Source organism: Squalius cephalus (assembly GCF_949319135.1).
Source record: "Squalius cephalus genome assembly, chromosome: 2".
Lineage (NCBI taxonomy): Eukaryota > Metazoa > Chordata > Actinopteri > Cypriniformes > Leuciscidae > Squalius > Squalius cephalus.
The window spans coordinates 32974181-32990941 of NC_137123.1; the positions used below are offsets into that span (position 1 = coordinate 32974181).

The window sequence follows — 16761 nt, forward strand, 5'->3', positions numbered from 1 at the left end:
GAAATGAAAACCAATGCAATGATGAATGTCCAAAAGATGAGATCATTTTTGCTTTTAAACAGCGTGTGTGTGTGTGTGTGTGTGTGTGTGTGTGTGTGTGTGTGTGTGTGTGTGTGTGTGTGTGTGTGTGAGATTTTGGTTGGGTGACAGTTACAGTTTGACAAGAGTTTACAGTTTGACAAAAGCACAATGTTGTGTTTTACACAAATATAAGTAGGCTAAACACTTTTTGCAGTTTTAATGATGTCCTGTATGAAAATGACGGAGTATGTTTTTATGTTTCCACTGTTCGATCGCGCCCGTGCCTCTCTCTCTCTGACACACACACACACACACACACACACACACACACACACACACACTCCAGCATTGCAATCTTGACATTGCAGCCTGTTCATTTTGCTGCGTTCACAACAAACGCGAATAGAGCGTCAAATTTGCGTCTATCGCGTCTAGTTCGATGCTTGAACAGTTTGAATCCATTCGCGCGTCCAAAGCGAATAGGACGCGCCGCGCGCGTATAATGATAAAGTGAGCGTTTGAAGCGATATAGACGTGCGTTCAGAGCTAAGGCGGGCTACAGATTAGGTGTCCCTAAGAACCCGCATATGCGCGTATCTAACAGTAACGTTAGTTCCGTATTACATTTGTGCACGCGAGATTTATTTATTTTTATACCGTGTATTCTCTGTGTAAATCCATGCACCGAACGTACGTTCAGTACGAATACGTACCGTTCCACCCCTAACGGGTATCGGATCATAGGTATCGGATCATTTTTTTTCTCCCCTCCGATATCCGATCTAGCGTTTTGGGCCAGTATCGGCACGATACCGATGCCGTGGATCGGATCGGGACATCCCTACTTTTGATCCAGTGGTATATCATGGTGTATCAATGATTTTGATACACAGGGCAAAACACAAACTACAAAAGTGAATCGCAGTTCCCAAAAGCAGGACAATTGTTTTCAACATCAGAACCAGAGAGAGCTTTATTGCCAGTTCAAAGAAAAGGTGGGCTGGGTGTGTGGGGTCCAAAGTGTGTAAAGATCTTGGAGGTTGGGCAGGGGGAACCAATAATCTTCTCAGCCATCCTGACTGTACGCTGTAGTCTCCTGATGTCTGATTTGGTAGCTGAACCAAACCAGACAGTTATAGATGAGCACAGGACAGACTCAATGACAGCGGAGTAGAACTGTTTTAGCAGCTCCTGTGGCAAGTTGAACTTCCTCTGCTGACGAAGGAAGTATACCTAAGGTACCTTATAACCTCTGCTGGGCCCTTTTCACTATGGAGTCTATGTGAGTGTCCCATTTCAGGTCCTGAGAGATCATAGTGCACAGGAACCTGAATGACTCCACTGTTGCCACAGTGCTGTTCATGATGGTGAGTGGAGGCAGTGCTGTTTTTTTTTTCTTCTGAAATCCACTATCATCTCCACTGTTTTGAGAGTGTTCAGCTCAAGGTTGTTATGACTGCATCAGACAGCCAGCTGTTCAACCTACAGTCTGTAAGCAGACTCGTCACCATTTTGGATAAGGCCGATGACTGTTGTGTCATCTGCAAATTTCAGGAGCTTGACAGAGGGGTCTTTTGCAGTGTAGTCGTTTGTGTACAGGGAGAAGAGCAGTGGGGAGAGTACGCAACCCTGAGCAGCACCGGTGCTGATAGTGAGAGTCCTGGATGTGAGTTGCCCCAGTCTCAATAGTTGCTGCCTGTCTGTTAGGAAGCTGGTTAGATTGGGGTTAGCATGTAATGCTTGGTCAGTACAGCTGTGAGAAGATCAGGCATGATGGCATTGAAGGCTGAACTGAAGTCCACAAGATCCTTGCGTAAGTCCCAGGTCTGTCGAGATGTTTTCAGGGTGTAGTGCAGTCCCACGTTGACTGCATCATCCACAGACATGTTTTCTCTATAGGCAAACTGCATGGGGTCCAGTGATGTTCTTCAGGTAGGCCAGCACCAGTCTTTCAAATGACTTCATGACCAAAGATGTGGGAGCAACAGGTCTGTAGTCATTAAGTCCAGTGATATCTTTTTTTTTTTTTTGTGGCAATTTGCAAGATAGTCTCGAACCGCGATCGCTGAAATGTGAGGCGGGTGCACTAACAAGGATGCTAAACAGTAAACACTGCATTCTCTAGTAGACATCAGCCTGCACAACTCTCACTAGCTGGCCTCCGATACACGCGCAATGAAAGAGTGGATGTCTATTTATCGTAGCAGAAGCGCAACAAAATAATGCTTCACGAAAAATAAAGCGAAGATGATGAATGGATGACAAGGAATCACAAAATATTAACATACCGATGATCCAGTTTTTTGTCCAGTAAGAGTAAATGTTTGTTGTTGTTAGTTGCCAACAGCACATCAGCTCCAGACAAACAATGACAACAATTGTCATGCCATCATGTCACAACATCGATAATAACAACTGTTTCTTGAGCAACAAGCAGCAATATTTGAATGATTTCTGAGGTATCATGTGACTAAAGTAATGGCTGCTCAAAACTCAGCTTTGCCATCACAGGAATGAATTACATTTAAAGGTAGGACTTTATTTTGATTGTCCCCTTTATACATTCTGCTGACTATAAGTAATGTTGCATCTACATGTCAACTAACTCTCAGTAGAGTATTAGTAGACTATCTGCTTAACCCTTTAAGTGTCACCCCCCTTTTTTTAAATATACATGAAAATGCACATTTCGACTTTAAATGGTTGTAATTAAAGAATGCTTTGGAGTATAGACGTAAAATTGGTCTTGTTTTAAAGAAGACATTTGCAGATTTTTGTTGAAGTGAAATAAATTAAGAAATTGAAACAAAAAAAAAGTTATATAAGTTTGTGTTTATGAAAATGTACAATTTAAAAAATTTAATTATTCATATTTTATATAAAATATATATTTTTAAAACCTGGCCGACTCTAAAACTGCTAGAAAATCAAAGCCAAAAATCTGAATAAGTTGTGTTTCAAATTTTAGGTTGATATCTCAAAAAATGAGCTTTCAGTGAGATTTTGTTTGGGCGCAGTACCAAACATTTTCACTAGGTGACAACCAGACTCCATTACTGCCCATATAAGGGCGCCTTCATTTCCATATGTGTTATTAAAAACATATTAATATATTTTTTTCTAAAATAATTGAATGGATGATATCTTTTGAACTCTTGGCATTAAAACAAACTGAGGTTTCATCCATTCTTTCATGATTTTTCATGTTCATTGCTATTTCAAAATAAAGGTCTGAACACGCCTTATAAATATGAAAATATTCTTGTTGCAAATTGATAAATTACAGCTCCTCTCTAATTTATTTTGGAAATCATTCACCAAATATGAAAACTAGAGTTTGTAAGCTTTCAAATGATATATAGTTTGTCAAGATTAGTTTATGTTTATTATAGGATATTACTGTTTTAAATATGTAATGATTTTGGGCCCACCGGTGGGCCGGTGACACTTAAGAGGATTAGTTCACTTTCAGAAAAAGTTTTGTTGATAATTTACTCACCCCGATGTCATCCAAGATATCCATGTCTTTCTTTCTTCAGTCGAAAAGAAATTAAGGTTTTTGTGGAAAACAATCCAGGATTTTTCTACACAGAATGGACTTCAATGGCAACCAACTATTCCAATGTTCAAAGAAGGTTCAAATGTCCGTCTCAATGCAGCTTCAAAGTCTCTACAAGATCCCAGTCGAGAAATAAGGGTCTTATCTAGCGAAACAATCGGTCATTTTCTAAAAAAAAAAAAAATCTATATATACTTTTTAAAGAGGTCATATAATGGTACATGCACTTTTACAAGTTGATTGTACTGAAATGTGTTTTGGCAGTGCCTGTACACAACCATCATAAAATTATACAAATCCATCCAGTGTTTTTTTTTTAATCTCCTTATATGTTCCCCCCCCCCCGTCTCAAATCAAGCCGTTCGACCTAGTGACGTCACACGGTCGGACGCCCCTCCCACGAGTGTTGATTGACAGCAGCGTTTCAACAGAGACCCGCCCTCGCTCGTGAGCGAGCTGTCATCATAGTCCGCGCGTCATTGTTGCACTGTCTATGAGCAGAATGGCGTCTAAGTGATTGTGGTGTTCTGTTCTTGGGTGTAATAAGGAGCACAACAGTCATTTTGATGTTCATAAATCCGAACCGCTGAGGACGCAGTGGCTGAGTTTTGTTTTCGAAGGGAATATTCCCCACGATCAACGTCAATGCTTTCATGTTTGCGCGAATCATTTCACACACCAGACTGCTCGAGGGTCAGTATAAAGCTTGTTTTGCTTAGAAGCTGCTCCTGAAAATAGGATCTGTACCAACTATTCGTGTTCCTGCTGCACCTCCAGAAGAAGAAGTGAGTGTAACATTTTATTAACCTTTATATTAATATTTATATTAATCATTGCAAATCTCTAGCACGCTTCACCATGAATGCGGCTGTTTACACTCAGGGTACATTACGGTATGTTTTCTATGTACGACGTTCTCGATATAATTCATAATCCCACGTTTATAATGAACATCATGTTGGAAAGGTCACGCGTCACGTCATCTATCTAAGTTATTTGTCTGTGTACTCCGGTTCAAAAAGGTAGGGAAGGGCGAAAAATGTCATCTCATTTTATCCTCCAACTTCAAAATCGTCCGACATCTTTGTTTTAATTCATTATTATTATTATTATTTTAATTTTTTTCGTGACCTTTCCAACGTGATGACGTAATATGTGGCATATCTCAGAGATGGTACAAGACGGGCATACTGTATATATATATTTCAGTACAATTTCAGTACAATCAACTTGTAAAAGTGCATGTGCACCTTCTTTGAACATTGGAATAGTTGGTTGCCATTGAAGTCCATTCTGTGTAGAAAAATCCTGGATTGTTTTCCACAAAAACCTTAATTTCTTTTCGACTGAAGAAAGAAAGACATGGATATCTTGGATGACATCGGGGTGAGTAAATTATCAGCAAACATTTTTTTGAAAGTGAACAAATTCTTTAATATACACTTTATTTTAATGGTCCCCCAACAGACATTCTACAGACAATAACTGTCCAAGTAAATGTCAACTTATTCTACTAACTATATCCGTCTACTAATAGTCAACTAATACACTAATGAAAGTTAGTAGACATGTAGGTGTGACGTTACTTATAGTAAGCAGAATGTTTAAAGAGGAGTCAGGTCAAGTCAAGTCAAGTCACCTTCATTTATATAGCACTTCTAACAATATAGATTGTTTCAAAGCAGCTTTACAATGATAATAGGAAATTAAAGAAACAGAGATTGTTTTGGCTTTACAGCAGATCTAGAATAAAGTTATTGTCCAGCTAAAGTTAGTTTTGATTGATTCAGTTCCGTTGCAAAGATCATTAGTTATTAACTTAGGGGCTGCTAACTTGAAATAGGTGCAAGTTTGAAAAAAAAAGAAGTTCTCTTACGAGAGTACTCTCGTGTTGCGTAAGTTTAGCTTACGCTACGGGAAAACTCCTTTTCTCGAGAATACTGAAGCAAGAAAATGATCCTTTATTTTCCAAAATGTAAAACGCATTTGCTGCAGCAGGCAGACATAGGCGAGACGGCTTGCGTGACTATTGGCTGCTCTGCAGCAACTGCTGCAACCTATCAGTGCGTCTTGGCGTGACGCCAGCGCCAATGGGAAGCCTTCCCGCGCTGCGTCATGAACCGCCAAAATGGGTGTGGCCTTGATCCTATAAATACCCCACGTGCTTATTGCATGATGATTTCGTCTCCTTCAGCGAGTGACTTCACTTCGCTGGATCTCTGGAAGAAGAGAGAAAAAGCCTTTCAGCGGGACAAGCTTGAGTTTCGAGGACGCCGGCCGGATTCGCCGCCTTCGCTCGCCGTACCTGCTGCGCTATCCGGCGCCCATATCCTTTTCACTGCTCCGTGTGTGTTCGCCGCTGCGACACACACGTTTTCCTAAAAGAGCAAAGGCATTTTTAAATGCCAACCATGTCCTGCGGCTTGTGCAGAGCCGTTCTCAACGACGGGGACCGCCACGTGCTGTGCGCTTCCTGCCTGGGAAAGGACCACGCGCTCGCTGATGGCGGCTGCCAGGAATGCGAGTCTCTGCCTCTCTCGACCCTGCGGGCTTGACGGCTTTGTTTCGCGTCAAGTCCGCCTCTCCCATGCCTTCTGTTGGGCCGCGCCGTAAGAAGCGCCGCTCTCAAAGGCCACCAGAACCTTCCATGAATGGGGATCTCGCCGGCGGCATCCCCGCAAGCCTCCTTCTCAGAGTCCCCCGTCTCTCTTTCCTCGACGGCCAGCGCCCCGCTGCGGTCGAGACGATAGAGCGGGATGTCATGGAGTATGACAGCTGCTCTCTCCTGGCATCCGGGAGCGAAGAATGGACGGGCTCTATCCCTGATCCCGCCCCGTCGACACAGGAGTCCAGCGTGAGGGTCGACGCTGAGCTTCTCCGCCTTCTTTCAAAGGTCGTCGAAGACCTCGGCCTTGATTGGACCACGCCCCAGGAGCCTGCGCCCAACAGGTTGGATGGCTGCTTCCTGACAGGACGCCGCTCTACACCTGCTTCGAGGCCCACTCCCTTCCTCCCCGAGCTGCACGATGAGCTCTCCAGGTCGTGGGGAGCTCCGTACTCGGCCAGGTTGAGATCCTCTGCCTCTTCGACGCTCTCTGCGGTCGACGGCGCGAAAGACAGAGGATATCTTTCTGTTCCTCTGGTAGAGGAAGCAGTAGCAGCGCACTTGTGTCCGCCCTCTGCTGGATGGCGTGCCAAGTCAACGCTGCCCACTAAAGCCTGCCAAACCACTTCAGCCTTGATCGGTTGCAGCCTTGATCAAGCCTTGATCGTTTGCGCCTACGCCGCTCCATATCAGTCGAACCGGCTCACGCCGTTCATGTTTTAAGTGTAGGAAATGTGCCTGCTGTACAACGCTCACCCCTGCCCATGAAAACGACTGTATCTGCGCTACGCACACACATATCGCCTCAGCGTATGAACCCAGCACGAGCTGGCAGTGTTTCAAGTGCAGATCACGTGTATGCCCCTCAGCGCACACACTTTGTGTAAAACTCTCTGCGCCCCGCGCCATGAGCCCACACAGTTGTGTCTGTAAAGCAGCATCTTCCCGTTCTTATGACCGGGGTGCTAGCCACAGATCTACCGCACAAAGAACTGTCTACCCCATTCAAAATGAACATGATGAACGAACCGTTTTATCATGGTTTGGTCTCCGGGTCCCCGAATGTGAGCGACCGGAACCCAGACTTCATTCTACCCCTGTCAATTAACGCGAAAGCATGGGAATTGATACCGGGGGTTTCAGAGTGGGTACTAAAGACAGTGAAACAGGTCTATTCACTGCAATTCACTCGCAGACCGCCGCGCTTCACAGGACAGGTCGAAACATCGGTAAATCTAGAAGTAGCACACCTACTTCGCACCGAGATAGCGAATTTGCTGGGAAAAGGGGCGGTGGAACACGTCCCTTTAGCCGAGAGCAAGTCGGGGTTTTACAGCCGTTACTTCTTAGTACCAAAGAAAGATGGCGGACTCCATCCTATATTAGATCTCAGACATTTGAACAAAGCGCTGATGATACGGTCGTTCAAAATGATCACAACCAGACAAATCCTCGCTCGAATTCGACCGGGGGACTGGTTTGTATCAGTGGATCTGAAAGACGCTTATTTTCAGATCCAAATAGCAGCCTGCCACAGGCCATTCATGAGATTCGCCTTCGAGGGCCGGGCTAATCAGCACACCGTCCTTCCTTTCGGCCTGTCTTTAGCACCTCGTACATTTACGAAGTGCATGGACGCGGCGCTCGCGCCCCTCAGACTACGGGGCGTGAGAGTCCTGAATTATCTGGATGACTGGCTAATTTTAGCCCAGTCGGAGGAAGAACTGGTATTACACAGAACATTACTGCTGGCCCATCTGGATCAGCTGGGTCTCAGAGTCAACTGGGCCAAGAGCATTCTATCTCCCAGCCAGAGAATATACTTTCTGGGGATAGAGCTGGACTCCAGGCTTATGAGGGCACGCCTGACGCAAGAACGCGCAGTGGCAATCCAACGCTTTGCAGCAACATTCACTGTAGGGAAGAAGCTTCCCCTCAGAATGTTTCAGAGGATGATGGGTCTCATGGCCTCAGCCTCAACGGTGCTGCGGCTGGGTCTGTTACACATGCGGCCTTTTCAGCTATGGTTGAAACGGCGCATACCAGCAAAAGCGTGGAAGACAGGTTCACTTCGTCTCACGGCGAATCAGAAATGCGTTGCAGCTCTGAAACCGTGGATGAGAATTGGCTGGTACCAGACCAGTGTGAACATAGGCGCTGCCTCACAAATGAAAGTAGTCTCGACAGACGCCTCCAACACGGGTTGGGGCGCCCTATACGAAGGGAGACCTTCCATGGGCCTGTGGACAGATGCAGAAAAGCGTCTACACATAAACTGTCTAGAGATGAAAGTGGTCGAAAACGCCCTTCAGTTCTTTCTCCCTGTGTTAAAAAACCACCACGTTCTGGTCAGAACAGACAACACCTCAGTGCTGTCCTATATAAATCGCCAGGGTGGCCTCAAGTCCCGGAACCTTCTTGCAATGGCAAGACGCCTCCTCATATGGGGCCAGCACAACCTGCGCTCGCTGAGAGCGGCGCATGTGCCGGGCGTCCTGAACGTGGGCCCAGATATGCTATCCAGGGCCAAGCTCTCCCCAGGAGAGTGGTCTCTGCATCCCATGACTGTGCAAAATATCTAGGACATTTTCAGCAGAGCAGAGGTAGACCTGTTCACGTCACAGACCAACGCTCACTGCCCAATATTCTTTTCAAAAGAAAGGGACGCGCTGGCCCAAAACTGGCCCAGGCGCCCTCTCTATGCCTTTCCCCCGGTCGCCTTGTTACCATAGTTAATCAAGCGAGTAAGGGAGACCAAATGCTCGATACTCCTTATAGCCCCGCTATGGGAGAATCAAGTGTGGTTCCCAGAATTAATGGAACTGAGGAACACAGCTCCATGGCCAATTCCGCTGAGGAAGGACCTGTTGTCCCAGGCCCAGGGTGCAGTTTGGCACCCGTACCCCGAGCTGTGGGCCCTAGATGTGTGGGCGATCAACCATCACCATTCCACCTCCCATAGGGAGTGCTGAACACGATCACACAGGCTAGAGCTCCGTCTACTAGACGGCTCTATGCGTCTAAATGGTCAGTGTTCGCCGAATGGTGTTCAGCTCACGACCTTAACCCGCTAAGTGGTGAGGTAACGGTGGTGCTTTCTTTCCTACAAGAGCTGTTGGACAGCGGGAGAACTCCATCCCATAAGTCAAGGTGTATGTGGCGGCTATCGCTATCGCGAAGCCCGCGAATGACTAGTCACTGGGAAAGAACGACCTCATAATCCGTTTCCTCAGGGGTGCTAGGAGACTGAACCCTACTCGGCCACCCTCAGTTCCAGCGTGGGACCATTCCACGGTCCTTGAGGCCATGAAAGGTAGACCATTCGAACCATTACATGCGGCGGAACTAAAATACCCGTACTTCAAAACCGCTTTTCTGCTGGCTCTAGCCTCAGTAAAGCGGGTGGGCGACCTGCACGCGCTCTCAGTGAGCGCTACATGCTTGGAATTTGGGCCTAATGACTCTAAAGTTATCCTCAAACCAAGGCATGGTTACGTCCCGAAGGTGCTTGCGACTCCATTCAGAGCACAAGTTATTTCCCTTTCGGCACTCCCTGCATCCGACAGTGAGGCTGGGGTTAACCTCCTTTGCCCAGTGAGGGCTTTAAGGATCTATGTGCAGCGCTCTGCTGCCTATAGATAAACAGAGCAGCTTTTTGTTTCGTTCGGTGGTCGCGTCAAAGGGCTGGCCATCTCGAAACAGACCCTGTCCAGATGGATAGTGGATGCTATCGCGTCAGCCTATTCTTCCAAGGGCCTGGATTGCCCCTTCGGGGTTAGGGCCCACTCGACTAGAGGCATGGTCTCGTCGTGGGCATGGACAAGTGGGGTTTCACTTCATTATATTTGTATGGCAGCAGGCTGGGCCTCGCTGTCTACATTTATAAGGTTTTATAACCTAGAAGTGCCTGCCTTACAGGCCAGGCTGTTCTCAGTCTGATTATACCATATTAACACTGTCTACCCAACTCAGTTTGATTAGACTGTTGATATGCTGCAACGTCCTGTGGGCTTATGCAGTTTTAAGGTTGGGATACTGCCTTAACTGTATATATGTGTGCGCACTTATCTCACTTTACCGAGTCTTCCCTCCCCGTCTACCGCTCTGTGTGTATTTCACTGATATGAGCCTCGGGCACACTGCCCTTGGGACATTAGTGTTGAAAATTTCGCACACACAGCATTTTACATGGGGTTCCCGTAGCGTAAGCTAAACTTACGCAACACGAGAGTACTCTCGTAAGAGAACGACACTCGGTTACTAACGTAACCTCGGTTCTCTCTAGAGAGGGAACGAGTGTTGCGTACGCTGCCGTGCTTGTGCTGCATTATGGTTTCGCTTCCAGTCGACTGAAATCATCATGCAACAAGCGCGTGGGGTATTTATAGGCTCAAGGCCACACCCATTTTGGCGGTTCATGACGCAGCGCGGGAAGGCTTCCCATTGGCGCTGGCGTCACGCCAAGATGCACTGATAGGTTGCAGCAGTTGCTGCAGAGCAGCCAATAGGCGCGCGAGCCGTCTCGCCTATGTCTGCCTGCTGCAGCAAATGCGTTTTACATTTTGGAAAATTAAGGATAATTTTCTTGCTTCAGTATTCTCGAGAAAAGGAGTTTTCCCGTAGCGTAAGCTAAACTTACGCAACACTTGTTCCCTCTCTAGAGAGAACCGAGGTTACGTTAGTAACCGAGTGTCGTTATCTCTGCGCAAACTTCAAAAACGCTGACGGCGTGCACATGCGTATTACGTGTTTAGTCTATAGGTATGTGCGTTTTAATATACTGTATATGTGCGCAGGCCTGTAGTCTTTCTTTAGAAATTGACCTCAACAAATTATTTGTCTGGCCTTAAAAATGTATAATACAGATTTATTAATCACTTCTGCATAGCCATGTGAACTGAAATTATTTTTACAACATTTTATCTGTACAGAGATAAAGGGAAGAGAAGGAGGCCTTCACAGGGACCATCAAAATAAAGTGTAACCCATTTAAAATATATCAAAATAAATTTTGCATCTGAACTCTTCATATATAGATAGATAGATAGAAGCACACACACACACACACACACACACACACACTGAAAAACTGAAAAAAAAAAAAAAAAAAATGTGATCTGAAATTACAAATGTGCTTCCAGATTTTTCATTTATGCTTCTGAAATTTTTGTTTACATTCGCCATTCTGGCACATACAGTATCTCTCGTGGGGGCGGGGCAAGCAGCAGTGTGTTCTCATTGGCTACTGAGTTTTTGATTAACAGCTTCTTGACCTGGAAGTGAAGACGTCAGTGTTGTGTTGACAAGTTTTATCCTTTTAATACAATTGCATTTTTCATAATGTTGGAAAGATTACAGGAGTTATCAGTAGTCATCATACTGTCTATACATATACATGATATATTAACAGCACGCCTCCAGCATCAGTGGTTGTACAGGTTTGTCATAGAGTGTCCGTACGGTGTGCACATATTTTAAAGTAAATTTTTTATAAATTCTGATATATTGCATACGGACATTTCAAAGCTTTTTTTGTGCGTGCGCAACTTTATACATCAAGCCCCAGGTAACACAGAGAACGAGTAAACATTGTTCGTTTACCTATACTACCGACATTGTAAAAATACAAAGCGGATTGATAATCGGCCAAGTTACACTTTAAGGTTAACGGTGTAACTCCAATTCTCTTATATATTGGTCTCACAACACTTCCTTAGCTGCAGTCAGAACAAAGAAAAGATATGCTAAGGATTGCGCAATGGTAGGTGACGGCAGGGACAGGAGGTGGGGCCTCAGTGTCATTGCTGAGTCGTGACCTGTCGGTCAGTCACCGTGTCATTGATCACGTCTGAGGCATTTCCCACAGTGATATACTGTACAGGACTCTGTTACCAGATAACCAGGGTTATGAAAGTAACATACCAATTACAGCAGTGGAATAGCCTTGCCCTTTGACAGCCTTGGCAAAGGTGATTTCCTCTTGTGGAAGGCCTCCTGACGATGCAGTAAAGAGAAAAACTCCCATTCGGCCTTTTGCTGCCATACCTATGCCATCAAAAAAAGAGAAAAAATAATAATGTGCACATGAACTGAAAAACTTAATATTAAGTGTCTTTAACTACTATGTACTAACATTTAAATTAATGATTTGATACAGTGCTCTTATTGTGTGCATGTTGCACATGTTTTTACACTGTACGTCTGTAATTACATCAATAATCACAGTTGATTATTCCCTTACACCTACCCATGCCACTAAACCTGTCTTAATTTAATCCGTATCCAACCGCAATAGCATCAAAGGTGTTTTGCAATGCAACATGAACACAATAAGTACACTAACAGTAGCTGCATTTACATGGACCCTGATAATCCAACTGTAATCAGACTAGTTGCTCAGTCAGAATGAAAAAAGTCACATGTAACCACGTCATTCGGATTTGTAACCACGTTGATTGGATTGTAACGGGTGATTTAAACCTTTTCTAAGTTCAACAGGACAGATGTAAACACTTGATTGAATTGAAAACCGAAATTGTAATGTTTTGCGCATGTGCAATGAAGTAGAAACAGTACGTAATGACGTATAACGGACAGAACGAGCGGTAGTTATTGTTTAATAAAGTGTCATTAGGGCTGGGTGTTTTTTATCAGATTTTTTTTATTCATTTGAATTTAATGTTTTGCCACGATTTTATTATTTTTAAATCAAGAAATCACGGTTTTGAATAAAAATATTAGCAAACGTTACAATTAGACATTTTGACAATTCAGCAGTGATAACAGTTATTATTATTGCAACTTACTGTACTGTTAAAAACACTTATGTATATGAGAGATTCCTGATAAACAGGACAAATAATAATAATAGTCCTGCTCTTTAGCAGAAATCTCTCACATACAGAAGTGTTTTTAAACACAATCTCAACAATGCTTTAAAAACAGCACATATTGCTTAGCTCAGCAGTAACTCCAGGACTGACCTGATCGGATAGGGTATCTGCCTGTGAGGAAAGCTGCCCTGCTGGGAGTGCAGAGCGGCGCAGCAGCTATGTGTTGGGTCAGTTTCACCCCTTCCAGGGCCAGTCTGTCAATGTTAGGCGTCCTGCAGGCCAGGACAACCACAATACAACAGTCTCATTATGCTTATGAGAGAGATGACTATTCATCTAGGATCAAAACTTTCTTCATCTTTGAAACATATATGAACCCATCAAAAGGAAAATCCCATGCATGTCAAATCTACTTTGCTTGCATGAGCAACTTTTTATTCTGTGGGAAATGACTTGACACTGATGGCATTAATGTATAGGCCTACTACTTCATATGCAGAGTACATAACGGCTAAAAGGTAAGAGATATTCAGACAACATGTCTATAGGCAGCAAGCTAGTGTGGATTTCCCATAGAACAAAAAAGTAACAAACTAAATTGTATGAATAAACCTGAGGGTTGTGTTTCCGTAGCATCCAAGGTCTCCAATTCCCAAATCGTCGACCATCATAAAGACAAAATTAGGTTTTGTACCACTGTCTGCATCAGTACAGAGAAGCAGGCCAAGAGTGCACAGGATCCATAGAAGAGATTTCATTATACACCCTGAAAAAAAAAAGTCAACAAAAACAGAAAACAGATGAACAAAGAACATTTTGTGTCCTTCAACATGTTTAAACTGAATAAAAACTACATATTAGATATGGGGTCTAGTTTAGGCCAAAGAGGTAGGCTATTGTACTTATTTTGTTTCAGGTAACTGTTAGTTGACAAGGCATTTGACATTTTTTCAAACAAATCCATATTTGAGTTCTACAAGTTTTTTTTTAGTTTTTTTTTATGTTCGAGTCTAATATTTATATTTTACTTTATACTTTTAGTTTTTGTTAACATGGCAACATTGGGTCTGAAAAACAAATGAATGGTAGTCAATAACATGAGTTTATGAAACAATACAGTAACGTTAAGTTACAACTGAGTGCACACGTGCAATGTCCGTGCATCTATAGGCTATCTAATCCAATTTTTGCATTCCTAAATATTAAAATCCTGAACTAGCCTACAATACATTGTAAATAGCCTACACTAAATATGATTTATTTATTTTTTTTCATCCTAAAAACGGACTGTCTGCCGTGGCCTACCTGCTGCACCTGGGACGAGAAAGAAATCATCTGACAGCTGACAGAAACATAACTCTACAGATGACAGTTAATGCATAACATGCTCTTGTCCAGTGTAAACAAACATTATAGATTCACAATAAGGAAGCTGAGCACAAGATCACGTGTTTGCATGTTCAAGCACTGATTGGTCAACTGATATCGCGGAAATGTGTTTTTAACCTATAACACACTTGACCAAATCTGCTGTACAGTGTGTCCAAAACAAGCACTTTTAGCTTGATTTGAATTGAAACTTAAATAAAATCTCCACGAAGGACCCGGAAATGTCACGCAGTTGCGATGTTGTACTTGTTCCACCTCCATTCTCTGATTAGCAGCAGTTTTCTGAAATGTTCTTTCAAGCATAACATAGCTACTTGTAAGACTAAAGACTTTCGTTTTTGTTTGCCTGCCGCAACATGCTTAGAGATTATAGATTTTCAGTGAAATAGCGCCACCTCTTGCTCATTTTTAACACAAAAGAACGTCACTGCACCCTCTGCATACGGATTTGCGTGCGTGGTGGTCTACCGTTTTCAGGAGAAGAGATCATGCTATGAAGCCTGTCAAAACCGTTTGCAACCGATAATCCCGCTGCATATTAGCATAATATTTAAATTTTAACTTTTAAAGCTCGCACATAAGAAACTGACAGAAATTGCTATGAAATTAGCTCTTTTGGTTTATCTCATTGTGCTGGGATCATGTGCGTTGGAATGTGTTGAGTTGTTTCTTTTATATTAAGCATAGCAGGATGCGATGTCAACCTACAGATCTATTTCATACAACACCAGTCTCACGTTCAGCTCAGGAATATTCTGGGTTCAGCAATCAACATCATGTCTGTAATGATAACCAAAACATATTACATATTTTCTTTCCTTTACAAAAAAAAAAAAAAAAAAAAAAAAAAAAAAAACTGCCTACAGGAGGTAATGGAATTCGTGACTAGAGCCAATTCATAAATGTTAAAATTCTCAATTTTACAACTGCCTTGACAACTTTGCCTAACAATGACTAAAAGCACATAACACATGTTAATTTTAATTAAATTGAATGATTGACTAAACAAACTTGTATAATTTGATTGCATAAAGATATTAACAATATTGCTAGTTAACAAAACCGTGTGCTAATGTAATTAATTAGCAAAAATATTATCACTTCACACACTTACACAATTAAAAATCATACTGCATTTTTAGTCAAACAGTGCTGCAGTTCCTCCTCGACCTACCACATAACCCCTGTAAAACCCTCCTTATACAGTCTGACGCAAAGCATGCTGGGAAATAGAAATCTGCTGCAACTCATTCAGTTTAAGTTTAGCTTAATATGATCAGTTATTGAGTTTATGTAACTTTTTTCAAAGTATGGTATAGTAATATGAGCTAATTTCCTGAAGTTAACTTAACTGTTCAGTTCTCTTGGGTTCCACAGATGAAAGAAAGTCATACAGGTTTGGAACATAAATAATGACACAATTTAAATTTTTGGGTAAACTATCCCTATCCCTTAGGGTGAACTAACCGGGAATATTCCAATAATGTCTGATTTCTGATTCTCCCAACCTGGCATAATTTTCCATTGCTTGTTTATTTCTCTGTTCTTTTGCTTTTAACCATTCTTTTTCAAGAGCATCTCTATATTAATTATCCATCGAGTCAGCCAGATCCACCCACACTGTTTAGCTACACGGCCTAGTATTTATTCTACAAAATGTATTCAGTCTTGTTAACTGCATTACACTTCTGTTTAAACTTTGAGACACAGGGGCATCTGGGGGTCATTTGCTAATATTCACACTCAAAAGCTCAGACTGCTTTGCGAGTTGCTATAGCTAGCAGTTGGTGATGAACACACTTCACACTACAGTACATAAAAATGGAAAAACTACTTCAGCCCATTTTGAAGGTTTGCTTGATATGCAAAAATCTGCCCTATGGCCATAAACGTGCCAGCTGCCTTTACCATTTGACATAATTCCCTGATTAATTGTGTAGGTAAGCTATAAAACACCATTCCCCTGGCTTGTTACCGCTGCACACCAGTGCACAAGCAGTTATGCTGACATTACATTACACTGTTTTACAACATTACCATGTCTCATTGTTAATCACTCCCCTTCATGCAACTCTGGGACACTGACTCTTGGGTAACATTTTGAAAAAAAGTTATCTCATTTACTCTCATATCCAGATCTGAATAAACAACACATTACCTGCATTAAAAGCTGAATTACCTGCATTAAAAGCTGAAGACTGATAGTGGATTTTCTTATTAAAGTAAAAATGCGTTGGGGAGTTATTGATAGATGCAACACAGCAATTATCCCCCTTTGGAAATCATGATTTTTCATTGCTGATTCTGATTTTGTAGCCAATTTTTTTCTTTGTTGAAGCACGTTTATTTGCTCT

At 42.8% G+C, this 16761-nt stretch overlaps 1 protein-coding gene across 2 annotated transcripts in view; it reads right to left on the bottom strand.

Moving 5' to 3' along the window:
- The window catches only part of sts (steroid sulfatase (microsomal), isozyme S), a 39546-nt gene extending 25088 nt beyond the window's left edge, over positions 1 to 14458 (bottom strand). For both annotated transcript variants that reach the window (XM_079864123.1, XM_079864122.1), the window contains exons 1-4: positions 14324 to 14458; positions 13631 to 13784; positions 13169 to 13290; positions 12108 to 12230 (exon numbers count right to left, since the gene is read on the bottom strand). In XM_079864123.1, coding sequence (XP_079720249.1) covers positions 12108 to 12230; positions 13169 to 13290; positions 13631 to 13776 — 391 coding nt within the window. In that variant the 5' untranslated portion in view covers positions 13777 to 13784; positions 14324 to 14458. The remainder of the gene's footprint in view (positions 1 to 12107; positions 12231 to 13168; positions 13291 to 13630; positions 13785 to 14323) is intronic.
- Between the last annotated feature and the right edge of the window lie 2303 nt (positions 14459 to 16761).